A 23332-nucleotide genomic window follows, 5' to 3' on the forward strand; every position below is an offset into this window, starting at 1 on the left:
TCTTGGTTTTCAATCTTAACTGTATTTTGAATGACACTTCTATTATTACTAAATTTACATGTCATACACTTTGTTTTAATTTTACTTATTTTAAAACCCCTTCTTTCTAGGAAATTTTTTGTAAGCTTAATTTTATATTTAATCTTTTATTAGTTTCATCAATTAAAACAATGTCACCAACAAATATGCACCATGAAATTTCTTCTTGAAAGTGTTTGGTCAATTCATCTATGATTACTTAAAATAGATAAGGGCATAGTGTTAAACCTTGGTGAAGACCTATCATAATTGTAAAATTCAATGTTAAGAAAATTGGACCGAACTGACCAATTATATCGTGACCTGGGCCCCTAGCTAGTTTGGTCATACTCCCAAAACCATAATGTCTAACAAATTGACCAAAATCTGGTGACCCAAACAATGAAATCGAAAAACTGACGACCCAGTCCCAATTTTAGAAAATCGATTGTTTTTTTTTTTATTTTTTTAATGCATAAGTGCAAACTTCTAAAGACAATAACTTTGCACTCAAATGTTCGATTGGGGTGATCTTTAAACAACTTTTTGAGATCTACATGTTCCCAATGTGCAAAAGGAGCTTTACCCCTATATGCTATAGAATAATATAATTATATATATATATTACATCATCACGGTTTAACCTCCAGTTTTACCTTGGTTGAGCCTCTAAACCATGAACCTCTCCCCTTTCTAGGTCCATGCTTGATCCGGTTTTCTAAACATTGGTAAAATCTAAAATCTCACACTAGTTTTCTAATATTGGTTGTTACCCCCTCATACATCTTTTCAATTCTACTAAGATCTCTTTCGTTACTTTCTTTCTGTTATTTGCTATTTTAAGCTAGATATTATTAATCTTTTTATCTAAATTTAAATTCCCTTTTATTATAAACTTGTTTTTAAATTGAGCTATTTTTTCTCCTATTAGGTTTTTACACTTAATTCTTGGACACTTGTTTTCTATATTTGTCTTCTATTTCCTAATGCACACACCTACTACCGCTAATCTGTGTTGTCGTTAAACTTTTTTTTTGGAATAACTTTGCAATCTTTACACATTATTCGTTCTGTTTCTCTTAGTAAGGAAAAGCATTTATTTGACTTATGTTTAGTTTACTTTTAAATGTTATTAAGTGCTCATCATTCTTTTGGTAAAAGGTATTTAAAATTGCTATATCATAATCTACTGCAAAATCTAATATTATGCCTCTTAGTTCATTCATTTCCCCAAATCTAAATTTTTCATGTACCATATCATATCCTATGCTTCTTTTCCTTGTATACCCATTTAAATTTTCTCTTCATTTGAAATTTCTTGGATTAATCCTTCTAAGTTTTTCCAAAACTAAGATTGTATTCTTATAAATTATTAAAATATATTAATTTAAAATAAAAATATATTATTACTTACAAAAGTAAGAATATTACCTACAAAATGCTTAAGAATAAAAAATTAATTGGGCATTTTTTGTTAATATACAAAAGTAAAACTAAGAATTAGAGTAGGTTGGAAATTATTACAAAAAAAAGAGTAGGTTGGAAAAAAAAATAGAGGAATGCATCTAAACCTTTGTGGGATAGGTCTGGATAATACCACTTAAAGAGGAAAATTCTTTAAAACAGTTATAATGCCAATTATGTTGTATGGAGTAAAATATTGGGCATTCAAGAAAACATGTTCAAAAAATGAATGTAACAGAAATATGCATGCCAAGATGGATGAGTGGAAAAACTAGAAAGGATAGGATCAGGAATGAAGCAATATTAAAAACTTAAGAGTAACTCCAAAGTGATAAAATGAGAGAACAAGCTAAGATGGTATGATCAGTGCATAGAAAACCATCAACAACTCCAAGTAGAAGTGATTTATTATAAGTGGAAGTAGCTAAAAGATCTGAAGGCAGACCTAAAAGGACATAGGTAGTAGTAAGAAATGATTTATGAATCAATAATTTAACAATTGATATGGTTTTAAATAGAAAGAAGTGGAGAAGCAAGATTCAGGTAGCTGACCCCATACAATTGGGATAAGGCAAGGATGATAATGATGATACAAAAGTAAAAATAATAAATTAGAAAATAACTGCTTTTGAAATTAAAAATATAATAGATACATAAAATAAGTGTCTTCAACACAGTAATAATAATATATTAATGGTTTTATGTAGCAATTTGTAAAAATTTATATACCATGTTTCTTGGACTCCTTATTGATGCATTATCAGTAAAGTTGATTAATGCATTATCTCATGTCCCAGTATAGACTGTAATGCATTTCTTCATATAAATGCATTTCTTATGAATTTATACTATGTTCATGGTTATTTCAACATTAGATTTAGTATCTATATGTATTCAAAGTGTATTGTGGTACATATCAATTTCCAAGCTTACCATTCCATATGCAATACCGATATTTTGAACCTTGATTGCATCCCTTTAATGTAGTGGATTGTCCCAACCTGTAAGAGCTAAGGAATAGAGCTAGCACAGGAAAATTTTCTAGGTTACTAATAGAGCTAGCACAGGAAAATTTAAACCTGTAAGAGCTAAGGAATCTCAGGTTTTGCGACAGGTTTGAATTGTCCCAACTCCCAAATAACTTAAGTTACATAAGTCATTGCAATAACATGTTTATTGCACTTCTGTAGATAGGTGTATATCAGACGCTGGATGAGAGTGACAAATTTATGGGGTATTCCAAACTAGCATGTGTTTTAATTACCAAAAGAACCATTTTTTGGTTGTTGAAGCACCATCAGACTCTTCCTTTTGCCTCTTGTTGATTCCTTGGTTCAAAGACTCTAATCTTTTTCTGCATTTGAAATTGAATCAAATTAGCTGATAATGATCAATCAAAGCAGAGAACTCGAGCCAGATTTCAGACATATATTCTAGTGTATCATGGATCTTTTAACACACACACACACGCAAAAAAAAAAAAAAAAAAGTTGCGACTTTAGCATGAAACTTCATGCTAAAGTTCATGTTTTCTAAGTCATGCTAAAGTTCATGTTTTTTGGCCCTGCAGCTTTAGCATGAAACTTCATGTTTTCTAAGTCATACACTGTTAGACATGTAAAGGGATAAAGTTGTGACTATTCAATCCAAAGGATCCACAGCAACAGATCTCCTAGCCTAAAACATCACACCATTAGATGATGGTTCACACTTTACATCAAGAGGACTTTATCATGGAATTCAACTAAGCTGAAGATTTTGTTCTGATGAATACAACAAAGTGTTCCACCAATTGAATATTCTGGAAGCCACAGTATGCGTGCCTCATGGTGAAATTGCTAAAATAGAAAAATGCTTTTTAGTCCTTGACAATCTAAAGAGGAGTGTAACATGGAATACCTGGTATCCTCAAGGCGACCATGCAAACTCCATCTCTGACGGAAGCCTTCCATGCCTTCAGTTCCACTAGCAAGAATTAAGCGCCTATAATATTAAAATGTATAGCATGTGAAAAACTTAACATTGAGGAGTGAAATAATTCCACATCATATAAATGAGAATGACAATCTGGCTAGTTCTCAAAGGAAAATGTTAAATGGATAATCACTGACTTATAGATTGGTTGTCCAACAAGTAAGTATTCTTTTAGTCTATTTTAGCATGCGTATTTGTTCCATAAGATAATGACTTTGGACAAAGTAAAAGCACCACTACCTTAAAAATGAGCCCTGAAACTAGAGAAGAAATTTCCCTTGAGGTAACTGTATCATTAGTGTATTTGATGATTGCTTCTGAATGTGCATGCTCATGTGATTGATGCATTTTATAAACTGGGGAAATACCTTAGGGGGAATGCGCACAAACATAATTGCATATCACATGCTACTTTTTTATCGAGGTAGTAAGGAAAGCCCATTAGTCCATGAGGGATATCCATGTCCGGGCAAAGAACATTTGGATATGCTGCTATCTGAACTACACATTGGGCAGGGGTGTTAGAATCAACAATCAGTATCTGTCAAGAGAATCCTCTGGGTCAAAAGTTGACCTAGTAGGAAGAACCTAATATTAAGAGCTACAATTTTCTGCCAGTACAGTTAATAGACAATCGCATGGTTAAAATCATAAAGCATAGATATGATATGCCATTAGCAAACTGAAAACCTTTCTTGTCTACCCAGGGACAAATCCACTGAATTTATAGTTACCTTTCCAGTGATGTGACTTCAGTCTGAAGTTGAGCAACCCTATCTTTTGCTTGATCTAAAGGCATTGATAATCCTAATTTATGCTCACTGTCTTGAAGGCGCTGTCTTAGCTCCTTATCCTGCAACTCAGTTTTGTGAACTTAGGCACAAGGTAATGTGTTGTAATGCTAACAGAAGCAAGTAAAAATAATTATCTTACTCGTTTCTCGGCACATTGTCTGTACAGAGCAATCTCATCTTGACAGAAAGGTTCTATGTCATTTATTTGCAAACCTGGAATGAAATAATATAGTCAATCTTTATAGTTGTGTGGAATAATATCTTGTAATAAATGATAAAAAAACTAATATCTTATTAGGGAAATCTGAGGTCCTGCAGAGTAGACAATGATACAAATTTTAACAAATGGTTGGGGCATAGCCTAGTATGTGGCACACAAGTAAATGGGGAGGACCACCATGTGGACATCCAATATTTCTACAACTAATTACCATAACTATCCAACCTACTGCAATCTTTGAACTATCACAATTGATAGAAGTAAAACTCTGGGGAAGCATGTCTTCAGGTTTTTTGCGTGGGAATCCAGGCAATTTCCTTATCCCCTGTGTGCCCTTGTCATACATAATATACTATTGACTTTATGGTCTATCTTGACTGTCACCGCAGTTTTCCATGATCTAATTAATATCACAATTCCAAATTATGGTAAGTTGCAATACCACTCTTTGTTGAACAACAATAGAGAATGTAGAAAATCAATCGACCACTTACACAAGAATAAATTCCTCAAGATTCCATCACATAAATCAACACCTTCAAGAACATGAGAAGCAATTTCTGGGGGGATGAGGGGTGATGGTGGTCCCATCATAAGGTCATCACCAACCAAAATAGTTTCCTCCATGGTTGGCTCTGAATCAACTGAAGCCAAAAGAAAGAAAAGGTAAAAGGAACTCATTAATATAGTTGAGTTTTATCTATTAAAAGGTTATTTTCTTCTTGTTTTGGGTCTTTATTTTTTTCTTTCTTCTTGTCCTGCATTTTTTTTCTTTGGAGGGGATGGTAAGTGAACCAGGACAAAATCATACTATAAAAATGCGCTCCAAAATGGAAAAAAAAAAACAATGGAAGAAAGAAAAGGGAAAAAAAACTGAACCATGCTTCAGTTTATTCACCTAAACAATAGCCTTTCTTGAGTCCCATGTTTTTTCTTGTAATGAACAACCCCATAAAACTCAATTATACTTGTACTAATACTTACTGAAAAGAATAAACAGAATAGATACAGTCAATGAAGGAAAACTGCAATTTATATTGCCTTTTGCTTGAGATTGAAATAAGATACTAATATTTCAAAAAAATAAAGTGTTGATTGTTTGAATAAAATTCCAGTGCTTAACATGAGTTCCTTTCTTTGAGATTGAAAAAGGAAGAGAGGAAAAAAAGTTTCTCAAGAAAATATAGTACTCTAGTTCAAAATACCCAAACAAATATATATTGTTAGTTTGGTGGAGATATCATTATTTTATTTGCTTATTTGTTTATGTATTTATTTATTAATAAGTAGTGGAGATATCATTATTTCAGAGAAAGAATCAACAATACCATCCATGATTGCCCTCTAAACCTCCAATTATCTGTTGAAGAACCGAACAGATTCAATAAGGGGAAAACCTGAAAGCCATTCAATACTTAAGTTAGACTCCTCATACTTGATTCAACAGAAGCAAAATTGTTCAATAAATATATAACTGCCTTGGCTCATTTATAGTCAAACCTTAGGGAAAAATAGCAAATTTCCCATTTCCGTTACGAGGAAAAATGACCTAAAGGATGTGCACTTTTTACATCACTCTTTTTCTCTCCTCGTAAATGAAGCGGGAAACATGGCAAGTTCCCAGAGATAAAGAGTGATGTAAAGAGTATGCATATAAGTTTTGGGGAGGCTCAATGATAGCCTCTTGGGGTGCCTGGCACCTTTCCTTGTACATATTATTAATTTTCTTGTATAATAAAATTGCCTGTTACTAATTATAAAAAAAAAAAAAAAGATAAAGAGTGATGCGATCAGGAGTGATGAGATAAGCATCAATCTTTGAACTAACACAACTAGAGCAACATATTCAACAAAGTATTAAAGAACTTTCAATAATGTATTTCCTTACTACCACAATCTACTTTTCCTATGGATCAAATGGCCTTGCCATGGCAATAGATCTTCTCCCAAGCTTGTGGATGTGTGGTTTTGCAATGCACAAATGAGCTATGACCAATTTCATTCAAGAAATGGATAAGAATGTAGAGCATCACCATGGCAATTCTGTCCTAAGTGCTCCAAAATATCTTCTAAATTACTGTCCTATCGAGTCCCCATACATGAGATATAGATCATTTGCTGTTGTCCTGAAAACTAGATTAAAAAAAAAAAGACAGAACAAGAAAGGACATAAAGAGAAATACACACTGATTCTAATGATTTTATTTTCCAAGAAACAATGGACTGTAGATTCTCAAATTCTACAAATGATTTGCAATCTAAAATCATAAATCTCACAGGGGAAGTACATAAAATACTTTTTTTTATTAGCAACAGGCGTAAATTTCATTAAAAGGGAGAAGCAGCCATCCAGATCATAATAATAGCGATGGACAAAATACAACAAACCCTCTACAATAGACCAAATAAAGATTACAAATTTACAACAGAGAAAAATCCAAAGAAAAAAGGTAGGAAAGATCGTACAAGTTACAGCCCAGACCTGGGCAACCCCAATCCAAACAATCCTTTCATACACCCAACCTTGCCAAAGAATCAGCTAACGTATTTGCACTCCTGGATACCCAGATGAATGAGATGTTCAAGCTGGCACCCAAGGAATGAGCCAATCTCGCCAGCATTCCGAATTGCCAAAGTACTTGATCCTAAGAATTCATCCAACTAATGACAGTTTGGAAGTCCCCTTTAACTATTATATTTGAAAACTCCTGATGAGCTACTGGTTTAATGCCTTAAACTAAAGCTAACAATTTTGTCCTCGAGGAGATTCGGGAGCCAGCTGGTCTTGAGTAATGGAGAATTACATTACCACCCAGAGTCCCTGACCACTCCCACTCCAGAAACCCCAGGATTTCCAAGACAGCACCCATCAAAGTTTAATTTGTAGCTTCCTTCTCCAGGTAGGCTCCATTCACCCACTGACCACCCTTTGTTTGTACCCTGTTATTAAAAATCCACAATAATGTTTGTGAGCGTCAAGAAAACGGCTCACTTGTGCTGGAAATGCAATTGCCACCCATCAATCATGGAGATGGAGGTGGTGGGACCTCCGGAAATGGCATTAAAATCTGTTTTGGTTCAATAGTGACTCCAGAGCCCGTGGCACTGGCTAACCAGTATGAGTAAGACTTAGATAGGAGAGGGAAGGGGTTAGGCACACCTCTCCCGGGTCCAATAGGTGGGGCCCACATGGGGTTACAAACAAGCAAAACACAAAACACTTAATTGAAAGACATTAATCATGAAGAAATTAAACTGCAAAAAGGTGAACAGAAGAGAGAATCTTCTCTACTTTTATTTATTTATTTATTATGTTTTTTACTTTTCCATTCTTTTTTATTATTTCTTTTGGTGCAATGGTGTACCCTGTTATTAAAATCCACAATAATGTTTGTGAGCGTCAGGAAAACGGCTCACTTGTGCTGGAAATGCAATTGCTACCCATCAATTATGGAGATGGAGGTGATGGGACCTCCGGAAATGGCATTAAAATCTGATTTGGTTCAAATAGTGACTCCAGAGTTCGTGGCACCAGCTAACCAGTATGGGTAAGACTTAGATAAGAAGAGAGAATCTTCTCTACTCCTATTTATTTATTTAAGAGAGAATCTTCTCTACTCCTATTTATTTATTTATTTATTATATTTCTTACTTTTCTATTCTTTTTTATTATTACTCCTTTTTATCTTTTTACTATTTTTTTGTTATTTGTTATTTTTATTTCCTTTCCTCCTTTTTTATTTTTTTATCAATCTTATTTCTGGTTATTTTCTCATGACACACTATTCGTAAATTTATTCATTAATTACTCACTAACCTACTCTTTCCCCTCTAATCTTCCCGACCTGTTAAACCATTCCCATTTTTCATATTTTGTAATTACTATCTCCTTATTTATTTATTTTGTTATATATATTTAAAACCGCACTGCTCACAATTCTAGTAAATTGAACCGAATCATTCTTCCCAACTCTGACCATCCTACTCGGCTAAGCAAAAACAACTAGAAAGCATCCCAATGAAACAAGCCGATAGCTAACAGGAAAACACAGCAAACTTCACGTATAGAAACATGACTTAATAAGCTTCAGAAGATCCAACGATTTAAAAAAAAAAAAAAATAGCAAATTACATAAATAAATAATAAAAAGAAGAGCAAATTCTTGTCTAATTTTAAAGCAGCAAATGCAATAGAAGTGGAAGAACAAGCTATTGAACAGTAAGCGGGAACCTCTAAACATGGAAAAGTGATTTAAACGAGAATAAACGAGAAAAATGCAAATGAACACTCGCGACAACTCTTCTCACTACCACATTCATCATCAACCCGAGATTTTACAGAGAGTGGCTCTACCAGGTTTCATTGCCGCCTCTGATGGTTACGATGGAATGCCGAGTCTGAGAAAAGAAGACGGGTGATAAAATCAAAATAGAGAAAAAAATGCAAGACAAATAGGAACTCACCAGATTCAAGATTTTGGCCTGATATCGATGCTGTAGGTAGATTCAATGGAGCTTGAACAACTCATCTGGGTCCATCGATGACGATCAAAGGTCGCAATCAGGCGGTGAAGCAGACACGGAGATCGGACAGGAAATGAGGAATATCGCCGCCGCCCTCTGATTCGCTGCTTGCCGCCGCCGCCTCCTGATGGAGGGAGAAATAGTAGATCGGAGTTATGTTGCCGGTCTGCCGTCGCTGTGCTTCGGGTAGAAGAAGACGATGATGAACAGTCAGAACAGTAGCCCCCTTTCCTTAACAGTGACCTCTCGAGGTTGGAAAGAAGAAGAAGAGAGAAGGAAAGAGGAAGAGAGAGAGGAGAGACCTGAGGGAAGAGAAATCGGACTGGTTTGATCCAAGCTGCCGCTGCAACGAAGAAGAAGAAGAAGAAGAGATTGGGAGAGGGAGATTTGGGCCGGAGGTAAGGGTGCGCCGTCGCTGGTTCAATTTTGTTATTTTGAGCAACTCCAGGGGCATTTCTGTAATTTCAGGAAATTTGGGTTAAACCGGGTTTAGGGGCTAAACGGGGGTTCTTTGATGGATGAATAGTGTTCACAGGTCGGGTTGGGTCGGTTTACTGGCGTTTTTCCAACCGACCCGACTTGGTCGGTTTACCTAGAAATGAAACCAAAACCGCCTGGTCGGTTTTGTGAATGATTCTCTTGATGTGAACGATAAAGGATTAAAGTCTAAGAAAGCAAAGGCTGGATGCCTGAAAATTAAAAATTATTTGATGGATTAAAACTGATATTTTATATATAATATGTATATTTCTGAAATAAAGCTGAAATATATATATATATAAATATATATATATATATTTATATATATATAAGTTAGTTCGGGTCACATGAAAACCGAAACCGAAACGAATCATTGGTTTATAATTTTTTGTAACCCGAAACCGACCGGTGATAAAGAAAAATCGACCAACTCAGGTTGGATCGGACCGGATTGGTCGGTTTGGGTCTTGTTATGAACATCCCTATGGATGATTGAGATTTTTGAGCCAAAAAATTGAGGTTTGAGATTGGTCCGATCACAAAGAAGGTTTTTGTGTGTGTGAGCTAGTGAGATTGGCCGAAACAAAATCTTTCTAGATGGATGGGTAAATGGGGGTAGTTTTGACTGAAATTTGATAGTGGGGTTTTTGGATATTTTGAGTTGTTTGGTGTGGTCAGATTGGGCTAAATGGGCCCGGATTGGGCAGATTTGGAAATGGCTTGATTCGATTAATTTGAAGCCTCAGAACGGATCTATTGTGACCGAGGGGTAAACAGAGATAGTTTTGGGTGAAATTTTACAAGGTAGGGTTTTTGGATAGTCTGAGGTGATTGGTAAAGTTAGATTAGGCTAGTTGGTCCTGGATCGGGCGGATTTGGAATCCAGTTAATATAGAGCCTTGAAATTAAATCTTGGTACAATTGAGGGTAAATGCAAGTATTTTGGGCTGAAATTTCATATGTAGGGGTTTTCTGGCATTCTAGGGTGATTGGCAAGGTTTGATTAGTTTAAATGTGTTCGGATCAAGCGGATATGGATTGTGGATGCGATAGGGGTCCAAATAAAATCTTTGTTTGATAAGGGTAAATAGGGGAATTTGGGGTTAAAATTTTATATGTAGGGGTTTTTTATCATTTTGGGGTGATTTGTGAGGTTAGATTGGCCCAGTTAGGTCATGATCGTTAAAATTTGGGTCAACGAAATATTATGGAATCTTGGCTTGATGGAAGGACAAATAAGGGAATTTAGGGTTAAAACTTTATGGGCAAGTGTTTTGATGTATTCGGAGTTTAATATTGTGGTTTGATCAGTTCGGATGTGTCAAGATCAAGGGAATCGGGGTTCCAAGTGTTTAGGCTAACGAGAGAGGTTGAAATGGAATCTTAGTTTGATGGACGGGTGAACGGAGGAATCTTGAGTTCAAATTTCATGGGTAGGTGTTTTAGGAGGTCCTGTGTTTGGTGGTTGTGTTTGATCTAATGGTTAAGGTGTAAGTAGGGGTCGATCGGGGCTATCAGATAGGTATTGAGCAGGTTTAACGGTAGATTTGAGGGCTTTTAGGGTAAAATTTGGGTTTTTGAGTGTTTCAGAGAGATCGAAAGGGTCTAATTGGAAATTTGGGGTGAGTTCGGATTCAAACAGCAGATCGAGCAAAAATCGCGTGCTGACAGCTTCCCCTCTTTGTTGTGAGGTAGGAGACTACAAAACAATAAAGACAAAAAGAAGCATATGGAGATTTTTGCGAAAGGTAAGCTTGGAAGTAGGGGTGCAACTTGGGTGGGCTTAACTCAAGCTTGGCCCAACCCAACCCGATTTTTGTCACAAGTTGGGTTAGATTTTTTGGGCCTTGAGTTGGGCTTGGGCTTGAAAAGGTAAGTTTTTATTTTTTTTAGGTTAGGCTCGGGTTGAGGTCTTAGGTAACCCGAGCCTGGCCCGATGCATTGTATATGTTATTACTTATTATGTTGGCTTAATGGTATTTATTTAATTAGTAAATTACTAATTTAATATTAGGTGTCATGTGTCAATTGTCAATGCCATTACTCAAAGTCATTAATTAGTTTCTTAAGTTTTTTTTTTTTTTTTCTAAACACGATTTCCCTCTTTCACTCTTTCACTCTTTGTGTGTCTTTGAGACTTTAACGTTTCAAATTCTTTTAATTCGAATGCCATTATGGCAAGTTGGCAACATTAATTAAGGAAACCCAAAACGAGTAAAAACTCATTAGGCTGATTAAATTTTAATATGGGGCTTTAGCCTTTGGGCTGATTAACCAATTCAAGTTTGGCCCGGGCCCGGGCCCAACCCGAGTGCCTAAAATTTTAGTGCAGGTTGGGCTTGGGTTGAAAAATTCGGGCTTGACCTCGGGCTCGGGCTTTAGGTCCAATTCTTAGGGTTGGGCCTGGGTTGAGCTAAAACCCAGCCCAACCCACCCGACTTGCACCCCTACATGGAAGAGGGGCAAGACAAGGAAAGAGGATTGTGGTAAGGAAAAGGCAAAGAAGAAGAGTTCCTCTGCAGTATCGTTTTATCATGTTCAAGCCATTTTATAAATAGCAAAGTAATCTCTCCTAGGTATCAAGAACTTTTGGAATTATGGTACATTTGCTGTAAAAGATAAATAGAAATCACTAATAAAAAGCAACTCATCATGTGAAAATCAATTACTTTTGGCAAAGTGACCCTCTTAGGTATCAAAAATCTTACGGAATCATGGCACATTTGTCATAAAGAAAAGCAAACACGTAGAAAACTATGATGAAAGCAACTTATTATGTGAGAACCAATTACTTTTGGTAAAGTGACTCCTCCTATGTATTAGAAACCTTATGGAATCAAGGTACCTTTGCCGTAAAGAAAAGCATTTTAGAGATAAAAAGATCAATCGTCAAGACTAGGCAAGACAAGATGTTTAAAAATTCTTGCAAAGCATAATTACAAAACACCAACAGATATTCTTTAGTTTTTTTTTTTGAGAATTTTGAAAGATTTTAATAACATATTTCAAGTTTTAATAGATGTTCTGAAATTAATATACCATAACTACTTTTTGACATAACACAATGTAAAATAATTGTTATAGAGTTTCAGACATTATTTATCCTTCATTTCATTCATTCATTTCTTTTTTTTTTCTATTTTTTTAGTTTTTCTTTCCTTTCTCATTTCTCTATTTTTTTTATTATCATTTATATCACCTCTATTTACTCAGTTAAAATACTAGTGTTGGTCAAAGAAAGGAGACTTACAAATAGGATTTCCGATGTGGGTCAAGGCATAGAAGTTGACATAACCAATGGGATTTTCTAACATGGGTCAAAGCATAGAATCTAACATGACCAACGGATTTTTTGATGTGGGTTAAGACATAGAGGCTGACATGACCAATAAGATTTTTAACGCGGATCATGTTGGACAGTTTTGTATGCCCTTAGCTTCAATCATAATGATGTACTTTATGAGTTTAATGTAAATGAATAAAAGCATATTTGATTCATGTTCCCTTGGTATGTTTCTGTGTGATACCCTTAAACTGGACACTTAATGAGACTCGTGTTAGTTTAGAATGTTCACAGCCAGTGGGTCGGTCTGGGGAGACCTATTCTGATAAGGCTGACACTGTTGTGCCACCAAGTCGGTTGGGGTGGCCTGTCTCAGCTGCTAGGGTGAGACCCTAGGCACATACACTGTATGATTAATTGAATCTTTGAATTGTACCAGATTTCCAGTATTGCCCTTGACCTTGGAGATTAATGGGCAAAACTGGAAAGTTACACCCGACCCCTAGACTCGATTATGATACTGCACTACGTGTCGGATTGGGCTGTCTTTGATGTACCAATAAGTGAGATCCTTAGCGGTGGTCAAAACCTGGGTATGTTGGGACGGTCTGAGAATTCATCTGAGTGGGTGATCATAGTGACAGGATCAGCCCCTTTGTCGGACAAAGGTAATGATCGGGGATGCACTCTCACTGATGGAAACCAAGACTACCGGCAGCCGATTTCAATCGTTGAGATTTGTTTTGCAAAGTGTATTTTATATGAGATATAAAAGTATATATATTATGGTTTCTAAAATGTTTGCAAAATATTTTAATTCCCGGGATCCACATAAGTAGGGAGTGCAACACTGTTCCTTGCAGCCGAGGGAGAGGTCCTCTCTTATCGGGCAGTGTTTGATCATTATGGGCTGAGAGGTTAAGTGTAAGACCATTGAGGGTAATGCCTGATGGGCTAATCTTGCATCTGCCCACAGTCCCTGGGTGTTACAAGGTGGCTTGGCCCAGGGACCACTTAGGGTAAGTGTTGGGCCCCTAGAGCCCATTTGATGGGTTTCAAGGGGTGCACTGTCCACAACAGTGTATTCGGCCAGGCCTTATAACAAAGACTGGGTCGAATCCATGTGGCTGATGTGTAGATCAATGCTTGGGTCCCACGCCATACAAGGAAGCCCAATTGGACAACAGTTAGGAAGGCTAAGTGAGCACATAAGCTTAATGGGCCTAAAACCCATTTCGAACTGGACTAATTTAATAAGTTAAATATGGGCGAATTCTGAGATGGATTAGCAGATAGGATAGGGTCTTAACCCTATCCACTAAGAGAGTCCAGATCTGAATATGATTCAGATCTAGAAACCTCCTAATGAGATTAGGAGAAGGCTGATCTAATCTGTAGATAAGATAAGGGTTTATCCTTATCATCTAAAAGGATGTCTGATCAAAATATGATTTGGATCAGCAGCTCCTAATTGGATTAGGAGCTGAACTTTTAGGATTACAAAAGAAGGAGGGGGCGGCAGCCTTTAGAGATAGATACTCACATTCTCTTCAAAGCTGAAATCCCAGAAGAAAGATTTATGCAATCCCCGTGAAAATCTTTCTTGCCGCCTCTTTCTTGCAGCCGCCAAACCTCCAGTTCGATCTCCAACTCCGTGGGAGAAAGCAAGATCCGATCTTGACATCAGTTCTTTGAGAAAGAATTGATAGGAAGCTATGCTCACGTGCCATCTTGCTGTTTCTTGCGAAGGACAGAGTTCTTGGAGAAGAACATTGCTGATTCTGCTCCATCCGACACTGCGCCGTCTTTAGTGGGAGTAGTCTTTGGATCCTTCCTTGGGCATGAACACCTTCATTGAGAGATAATATTTCTCTGTATCAGGTATACCTCTCTCCTACTCCTTTTGGTTCAGATCTGGTTCAGTTTATGGTTCAAGATTGATCCTTGAAAATATGATTTTCTAAATAGGGAATTCGATTCCCAGTTGAAAGGGAGAGAAATTTTTGAAATTCGCCCACCTTATTCCGCAAGATTTGGGCGTCCATACGATGGATCTCTCATCCCTTTAGTGGTATCAGAGCCATGGTTCAAATCTTGAACCAATTTGTTTCAGATTTGAACCTGCGCAAATGGGCAAAAGGCGTCCTACCCGATTTGCACAGATAAGGGTTTTGGGAAATTTGTTCCCAAAATTATGGGCGAATAATCTGAAATTAATTTTTATATAAATCTGATTATTATTTAGAATTGTTCTTTATAATTTTCTTGATTTATGGGCTGTTCATACAAGAGGAGATCGAATTCTTGATTTGCGCAGGGAACCTGCGATTTTGCAATTTATGGATTGTTTTATTACATTTGTTCTGTAAAATAATTTTTTTTTTTATTTTTTAGACTGAGTGTATAGGTATTCAATCTGATGTAATTATTAATAGAAATTAGGATTTCTATTTATTTTATTTTGGATCGAAGATGGCGGCGTAGAAAAGGAGAACTCGCAGAGGAGGAGGTTTTGCAGATAGGAGAATCGCTATCTGCGATTTGCAGTTTGTGAAACTGCAACCTATGATCTAACCTCTGTTTTGCAGGAAGGATTGTGCGAACAGCCCTGATAGATTGTTTCTTAATTGTTCTTTTATCAGAATTTAATTTCAGATTATTTTCTTGAATTAAAGATTTAATTAAAGATCAAACCCTAGACCCATTCGAACCAAGATTGGTTCAAATTGTTTGGACCAAATCTAGGGTTCGATCTAGGCTGAAAGTCAACCCTAATTTTCCCACTAATGGGCCTGAGGATTGATATTTAATTAAATGGTTAGTTCGGCCCAACCTGTAAAGGCCCAGTTTTAAATGGTTAAAACTGCTAAAAGCCCACTCTACGGATAAAGCTATATGGGCCGAACCCATCAACCCTAATTCGGCCCATATACCTAGATAATATTAATGGTTAATATTATGGATTTAAAATGGACTTCAAATGGGCTTTACAGATAATTAATTGATTGGATCAATTTATCCTTGCATGTGATGTATGGATGTGTGATGTGCTACGTACATGGGCCATAAGTGCTTGGCCCATACTCAATCGATAGTGGCTCTTGCACACACCATGGCTGAATGCACATCATTGCCATTGTGTCCCTTTTGGTCATTGGATGACCTCCCTCAGTGGTGGGCCCCACACCTCATGAAGAGGTTTCGTGCGGAACCCTAGCCGATTTAGGCCCACCGAAATCTGGCTTTATGAAAGTCAGTGGGAGCCACTTTGGTTTGACCTAGATCAAACTAGAGCGTAATTAACTATTCCCTCCAGCTAATATGAGTGCATGTGATAGGGAGTGTTTCATAAGCTATCCATTTGCTGTTGGGCTTGTCTGAGTGTTTCATAAGATGATAGGGGCGTCATAGACCAATGTGGGAGGGGCTTCACCAGAAAATGGGAACTCTCTCACGGTACCTTGGCGTTCACGAATATGATGGGTGAGCACTCACTGGACAGAAAGGTTTACATGAAAACGACTCTGAACCTTGTCTGATAGAGGCCAAAGGAAAAACTCATATGATGAGTGGATATGATCCTTCACAGAAAGGTGGTGGGGTTTTGCAGCTGAAACAGTTGGCTCCATGCACCCTATGTGATTTCCCACATTTCCAGAGACAGCTCGCAGTCTCCGTCACTGAGAAAGGAGGGAAGTCTCAGAGATGATTAAATGGGAATGGAGCGTAGATTAAAATTCATATCTATGTAATGAACATGAATCAAATTAGATTGTGGACTGATGTTTGCTCTTTTATCAGAAAATGGCAAACGGACAATTTGCAAAGCTGCTTGATGACAACAAGCTGAAGGGCCCAAACTATGCCGACTGGTACAGGAACCTTATGTTGGTCTTAACCTCTGAGAAATTGGACAAGGTAGCCAAGAATCCTGCCCCGGATCGTCTGGGATATAGGGCTTCCGAGGCCCGGAGAAGAGAATACCAAGAATGGGAGGAGAAAAACTCCCTTGCCCGCTGCTATATCATTGCCTCCTTGGACAACCCAATTTAGAGGCAGTTCGATCAGATCAAACTTGCTAAGGACGTATTGGACAGTCTCAAGACAATGTACGAAAAGCAGAATCGTGCTACTCGGCAGAAGGTCTTAAAATAGTTCACGATCGCGCAGATGTCCAAGGGCCAACAAGTTCACGACCATTGTCTCCGAATGATGGGTTATATCAACGAACTGGAGGCTCTTGGATCCAGGCTGGATTTGGTAACACAGATCGATGCTATTCTCAACTCTCTGCCTCCATCCTTTAATCCATTCATCATGAATTACAACATGAACAAGTTGAACGTCAGCTTGCAGGAACTCAACAATATGTTGCAGAGGGTCGAAGAATTGATTAAAAAGGATGAGCCCATTGCCATGCTTGTTGAAACTGGCAAATCTGGCAAGAAAAGGAAGGCAAAGAGAAAGCCCAGAAGAAGGCTGCCAAACCCAAAAAGCAGAGGAAGGACAAGGCATCGGATGCTTGTCACTTCCGCAAGAAGACCGACCACTGGAAAAGAAACTGTCCTACCTACCTGGAATCCAAGAAAGGTAATCTCGAAACTTGTGTTATAGAAACCAACTTATTGGTAGCTTCTGCATCCTGGTGTATTGACTCAGGGGCTTCAACTCATGCGTGTAACTCACTGCAGGGGTTCAAGGTAAGCAGAAGGCTGAGTGAAAGAGAAGTCACGCTCTACTTGGGGACTACTGCAACTGTTGCAGCCGCGGCCATAGGAACCGTGGAGTTAATTTTTAGAGAATGAGTTATTGTACTGAAAGATTGTCTTTATGTGCAAAATTTAAAGAGAAATTTGATTTCTGTCTCAAAACTATGTGCAGATGGTTATTTTGTCTTCTTTAGTAATACGATTACTATTAAAAGAAATGACAGATTCATCGCATACGGGGAACTGGAGAACGGTCTCTATGTTCTACATCCTTCTCTAGAAACTAACATAACCGAAACTACGTCGGCTGAAATCCCCAAGAAGAGAGCCCGTGATATAGTTAATCCCACATGTCTGTGGCATTACCGACTTGGCCACGTCGGTGTTGACCGAATCACAAGGTTGGTAAAGGATGGTCCTTGGATTTTCTAACTGTAGAAGATCTTCTCACTTGTGAGCCTTGCCTGCAAGGCAAGATGACAAAACGACCATTTAACGGTAAGCCTGAAAGATGTACAGGTACACTTGACCTTATACATACTGATGTATGTGGTCCCCTAAGTGTTAGGACACGGAATCAACACGTGTATTTCATCACCTTCACCGATGATTTTTCACGATATGGTTAGGTGTACCTAATGAGACACAAGTCTGAATCCTTTGAAAAGTTCAAAGAGTTCAGACAAGAGGTCGAAAAACAGTTAGGGAGAGAAATTAAAGCCCATCGATTAGATCGAGGTGGCGAGTATCTCTCTAACGAATTCAGGGACTACTTAAAGAACAATGGGATAGTATCACAGTTAGCTCCTCCTACTACACCACACTTAACGGTGTTTCAGAGAGGAGGAATATGACCTTATTGGATATGGTTCGGTCACTTCTCATACACTCAGAGTTACCCACATCCTTTTGGGGTTACGCATTAGAGACTACGATTTACGTGCTGAATCGGGTTCCAACCAAATCGGTTCCGAACACTCCATATGAACTTTGGACCAGAAAAAACCAAGTGTCAGACACTTGAAGATTTGGGGTTGTCCAACACATGTTAAAAGAACAAGTGCAGACAAGTTGGAATCTAAGACCAGTCGTTGCCTATTTGTAGGTTATCCAAAAGGCTCTGTGGGTTACCTATTCTATGACCCAAGTGAGCAGAAAGTGTTCTGCAGCCGAAATGCACAATTATTGGAAACCGATTACATCCTGGACACCCATCGTCAAGGAATAGTTCTTGATGAGGAGAGCTCAGGAGCAGTGGAAGATGTCCCACAAGTTCTAGGTAGTGACCAACCTAGAAGATCCACTCGGATATCCAGGCCACCAGTCCGTTATGGTTATGACCAGGATAGTTACCTGGTGGAAACCTTGACTAGTGAGGAGGATCCCGTGACTTATGCGGAAGCTATGTTGGACATAGATTCCCAGAAGTGGGTGGAGGCCATGAGAGCAGAGATGGACTCAATGGAGACCAATGGAGTCTGGACTCTGGTGATCCGCCCTCTGGGGTAAAAGCAATCGGTTGCAAATGGATTTACAAGAGGAAGAAGGGCCCCGATGGTAGGGTTGAAACCTCGAAAGCTCGTCTGGTGGCGAAAGGGTACACTCAGAAAGAGGGCATCGATTATGAGGAAACCTTTTCGCCTGTGGCCATGCTTAAATCCATTAGGATCCTGCTAGATGTAACAACATACCATGATTATGAGATTTGGCAGATGGATGTCAAAACTGCAATCCTGAATGGAGATCTTACTGAACCTTGGCCAAGATTTGTTTCTTTTTAGCGTTCAACCCTATGAAAGAACCTTGGCCAAAATTTTGTACAAACTTGTGGTAAGACTTATTGGTCTAGAATCATTAGTGGAGACTGCCAACCACTACACATTTTGTGATTATGGAAACAAAAGTGGTATTTTCCTCTCCCCACCTTCCCCTTTTCATGAAAAACATTAACACTTTCCACATCCTCCTTAATGGTTTGCCAACATTCATTGTAAATCGATCTGGACCTGGAGCCTTATCACCACTTAAACTCATTACTGCACTCTTTTTTTCTTGTAGGGAAAAATGACTCTTTTAATTTCGTAGCCAATCCCTTCAAATTCTATCCCAAAGTAGTCCCTCTAGCACAAGCCTTCAAGGATTATTTGAAGCAAGCAGGACCATTAAATGTGAAGTTAACACCAATTCAATTCCCTCCTTATTTTGGATTGCGTGTGTGTGTACCACCTTTCGAAGGAACAGGAAAAATTACATAATATATATTATTTCTTAGAATTCTATTATTTCTTATATAATTCTAAGAAATATATAATTATAATAAATATAAATATAGGGTAAATAAAATAAAAAATAAAAATAGAAAGAATACATATACATAATAATTAATAATGGATATATAATCTAAATAAAATAGAAATATGAGAAATATTAATACAAATAAAAAAAATGAATATAAATGAAATATCTATTTTATTAATAGAATATAAATAAATAATAGAATAAAAGGGGAGAAGTAAACATCTTGATAGACTCAAAAAGGAAGGCAATCTCTTCTATTGTCGGTCCTCAAACAGGTATAATTGTCAAGGCAACAAGGCACCTATCGAGGGTTGCCTTGCTCACTCAAGTGCTGAAGGTTCTTATATTTTTTATATTTCTATTTTGCAATAAGTCCATGATATTATAATATAACCTACTACACCATCTTCTTCTTTTTTTTTATATATATTTTTCTTAATTTTTTAGACTGAAACAAGGGGCGGTCTACTCCTTTATTTCCTAGTCTTTCTGTGTTTTATCTTTATTTTCATGGACAGAAACAGGGGCTCCACCCCCTTCTCATTCTTCTATTCTGATTTTTTCTCTTTTTTTTTTTCGTAAGACCAAAACAGGCTTGTTATTATTTACTTGGTTAGTTTGTAATTGTTTTCAGCTTTCAGTTGCTCTATTCTATATTAAATATTTACCTCATTACAATGTTGTGTTTGGGTTAATGATATCAATAGATTTAAAATGTTGTTTCTCTTATAGATATGAAGATTTTCTATGTTTTGGTATGAAATTTATTATTTAGTAAAGATCATTGCTTTTTTTTTTTTGCAATATAGATGCCCAATATGCTATGTAAAACTAAGGAATTAGAATTAGAGTTTTCTAATCAAAATCCAGCACCAAGGTCGACTAGGCAACCGGACACTCCCCTCTCACTTAGGCTATATTTGGTTTGAAGGAAAAAGTAGGGAAAGGAAGGGAAATTATGTCTAAATTTTCCTATCTTTCCCTTCCTTTCCCTACATTTTCTTTCAAACCAAACATAACATTAGCTTCTCCTTGGTGCCTTGAAAGTTGAAACTACGCAAAGAGGTTTATAAACGTTGAGGTTCCATGCAAGGCCCTCTTGGACCCTAGACAGGACAGAAGATAGCACTACTTTCTTGTTATGGGAGACGGAGAAGATTCTAAGGAAGGAATTGCATAAAGGACTTTTTCTCATAACAAGTCTGACTGGATTTTAATGTGGGTACTAGTATAAGCCTAACCATATGCAATGAAAGGAATGAAAAGTCTATACTACACGATTTGATAAAATCTTTCTATGGATTATATTCTGCAACAATTTAAAATTGAAGACAAAAGTTCCTCTAGACCTTCATCAAGGTCCTGAAATCTTTTTCTTTATACCCTCTTGATCTCTTTTTATGCTTTCTAACCAAGTCTTCTTTTTATGTGAAGGTTTAATTCATGTAAATGCCCAACCAAATCTCAAGCCAAGCCTCTAGATTTATTACAAGTTGGACAGTGTGCTTACATATTTATCCAATTACTTCTGACATTACATCTCAGCCAACCAACGTTAACAACTCAAACCCTCCACATTAAATTAGTTACCAGTCTCATGTCTCCCACTCCTAAATTCACAACCAACAATGCTGATGCATTCCAAAAGAGGGATGGATAGACCGGAAACTTAAAACAAGAATAATATATTCAACCATTTCTTCAAATAAATAGAGGGCACCACCCATTTAATAAACAAATCAAAAGTTGCAATTGCTTTAAGTGGGTTAGGCATTGTTTTAGTTGCACAGACAAACATTATTAAATTGAAAAGAAATAATTACAAGACAATGGTAGTTTTGTTTTGGAGATGAATCTCTGAGAGTACGTACGCACATGGATACAATTTCAAGCTGAAAAACTGGAGTAGGAATGGCAACTGGGCGGGGCGGGGATACCCGTGAAAATCCCCATCTCCGTCCCCGTCCCCATCCCCACTAACGGGGATACTCGTGATTTTTAAAAAAATAAAAATAAAATAATTAAAATTTATAATCCCATTAGAAAATATTCAAACATATTCAACCATATTTTTAAAAATATTAATATGTAGATGTATGTGTACATATATATATATATTAGTGGGGATCCCATAGGCGGGGATGGAATTCCCACCGGGTGGAGTCCCGCTAACAGGGATGAAAATTTCCCCATCCCCGTCTCTGCGGGGAGGGGGGGGGAGGGAAATCATCCCCATCCTTGCCCTATTCGGGGGCGAATTTCTATGAGAATTGGGGAAATGGGGAAAATTGCCATCCCTGTAGAGAAGGGTCTGGAGACCGGAGTATCAAGCATAGTTCAAGTGATAAATTAAAGCTAGTATTTCTTTACACGCTCCACATCTCACCATTAATGTGGATACTGATGTTGCACGATCTTGGCACTCCTAGCTGGCTCAAACTTGTCTCCTAGCTGTAACTGACGGCACTTGAGATGAAGAGGAACGTGAAGGGTTCCCGGGGAGCTCTCCCGGCGGAAACACTCCGATGGCTAAGTTAGAACTCTGGGGAAAACTCAAAGAAGACACAGAGAGTTAAGAGTGCTGAAAGTGCTAGCTTCAATACCTTTGCTTCGTGAGGGTCGGGGTCCTTTTATACCGGAGCTCAGTCACATCAGGCGTAACCGCCACTGCCTTAGCTGTTACTGCCAGGGCTGGGGTGGCAGGTACAGGCTACTGCTGCAGGGTATAGACTCGTCAGGCGTGCCATGCTTTTCAGAGACGGTAGGCAGAACGCTGCCTGGCAAGGGATGCGGGCACTGCCACCGGATTCGGCAGGTACGGATGTCAGGCAGATCTCCCCTGCAGTCTGCCGAGCTACCGAACCTCCTAGGGTAGGTTTGCCTTGCACCGAGGTGTCAAGGTATGCCGAGGTGCTCGCACTGGAGGCGAGCCTTAAGCAAGCACAGATAGGAGTCTCGACGGTGCTGTCCCGAGGTGTTTCTCCCTCGGGACACAGCCAAAAGCCGAGGTGCTCCCTTCTTAGGAAGGGAGAGCTCGGAGTCCCTTTGCACGGGGGGAGCTCGGGGTGCTCCACCCTCGGGCTCAGGGCGAGCTGGGCCTTGCTTCTCGGTGAGCTGTCACACCCACCGAGTCGTTTGACCCTCGGCGAGCTTGCTACGCCGAGTTGTGGCTAGGCTGTCGCGCTGAGTTGTCACTTATGCCAGGTCATGTCCACGTGCCCCCGTGCTACGAGGTCGGGCCAAATCACCCTACATCAATTGCCCCCCACTCCCCGTGCTAAGGGTGCTGACCTAGCGCGGGGAGTCCGCAATCTGCCGGGTGGATTTGGCTCGGAGTCTAAGCTTTCTTGTCTGCCAGCTCATAGGTTGGATAGGTTCTCTGCTCGATTATGCCAGGCGCAGCTCGGGTCGCGTACGGTCTACGCGCGGATGTTATGTGAGTTATAGACTCCACGGACATCAAAAAACGTGCTAAACTGATTTTGCCTCGAAGGTCGTGCAACCGGTTTTCATGAGGACCGTCGGATCGTTTCGATCTCAACCGTTGATGTCCGCGTATAGTGGCTAT

At 38.4% G+C, this 23332-nt stretch overlaps 1 protein-coding gene across 5 annotated transcripts; it reads right to left on the reverse strand.

Moving 5' to 3' along the window:
* Positions 1–2506: 2506 nt before the first annotated feature.
* LOC104586916 (uncharacterized) lies at positions 2507–9423 on the reverse strand. Of its 5 annotated transcripts, none has more exons than XM_010244308.3 (8): positions 9297–9423; positions 8935–9169; positions 5799–5867; positions 4965–5114; positions 4390–4463; positions 4191–4309; positions 3382–3465; positions 2507–2836 (listed from the first exon to the last, which is right to left on the reverse strand). In XM_010244308.3, exons 3-8 carry the CDS (start codon positions 5803–5805, stop codon positions 2743–2745), a joined length of 528 nt encoding a protein of 175 aa, XP_010242610.1. In that variant the 5' UTR covers positions 5806–5867; positions 8935–9169; positions 9297–9423; the 3' UTR covers positions 2507–2742. The 5 variants fall into 5 exon arrangements, with proteins under 5 accessions (XP_010242610.1, XP_088753245.1, XP_010242609.1 ...); XM_088897119.1 differs by adding an exon at positions 6504–6603 and having other exon boundaries at positions 8935–9397; XM_010244307.3 differs by having other exon boundaries at positions 8935–9396.
* Between the last annotated feature and the right edge of the window lie 13909 nt (positions 9424–23332).

The sequence above is a fragment of the Nelumbo nucifera genome, chromosome 2 (assembly GCF_055504915.1).
Source record: "Nelumbo nucifera cultivar China Antique chromosome 2, China Antique-T2T, whole genome shotgun sequence".
Lineage (NCBI taxonomy): Eukaryota > Viridiplantae > Streptophyta > Magnoliopsida > Proteales > Nelumbonaceae > Nelumbo > Nelumbo nucifera.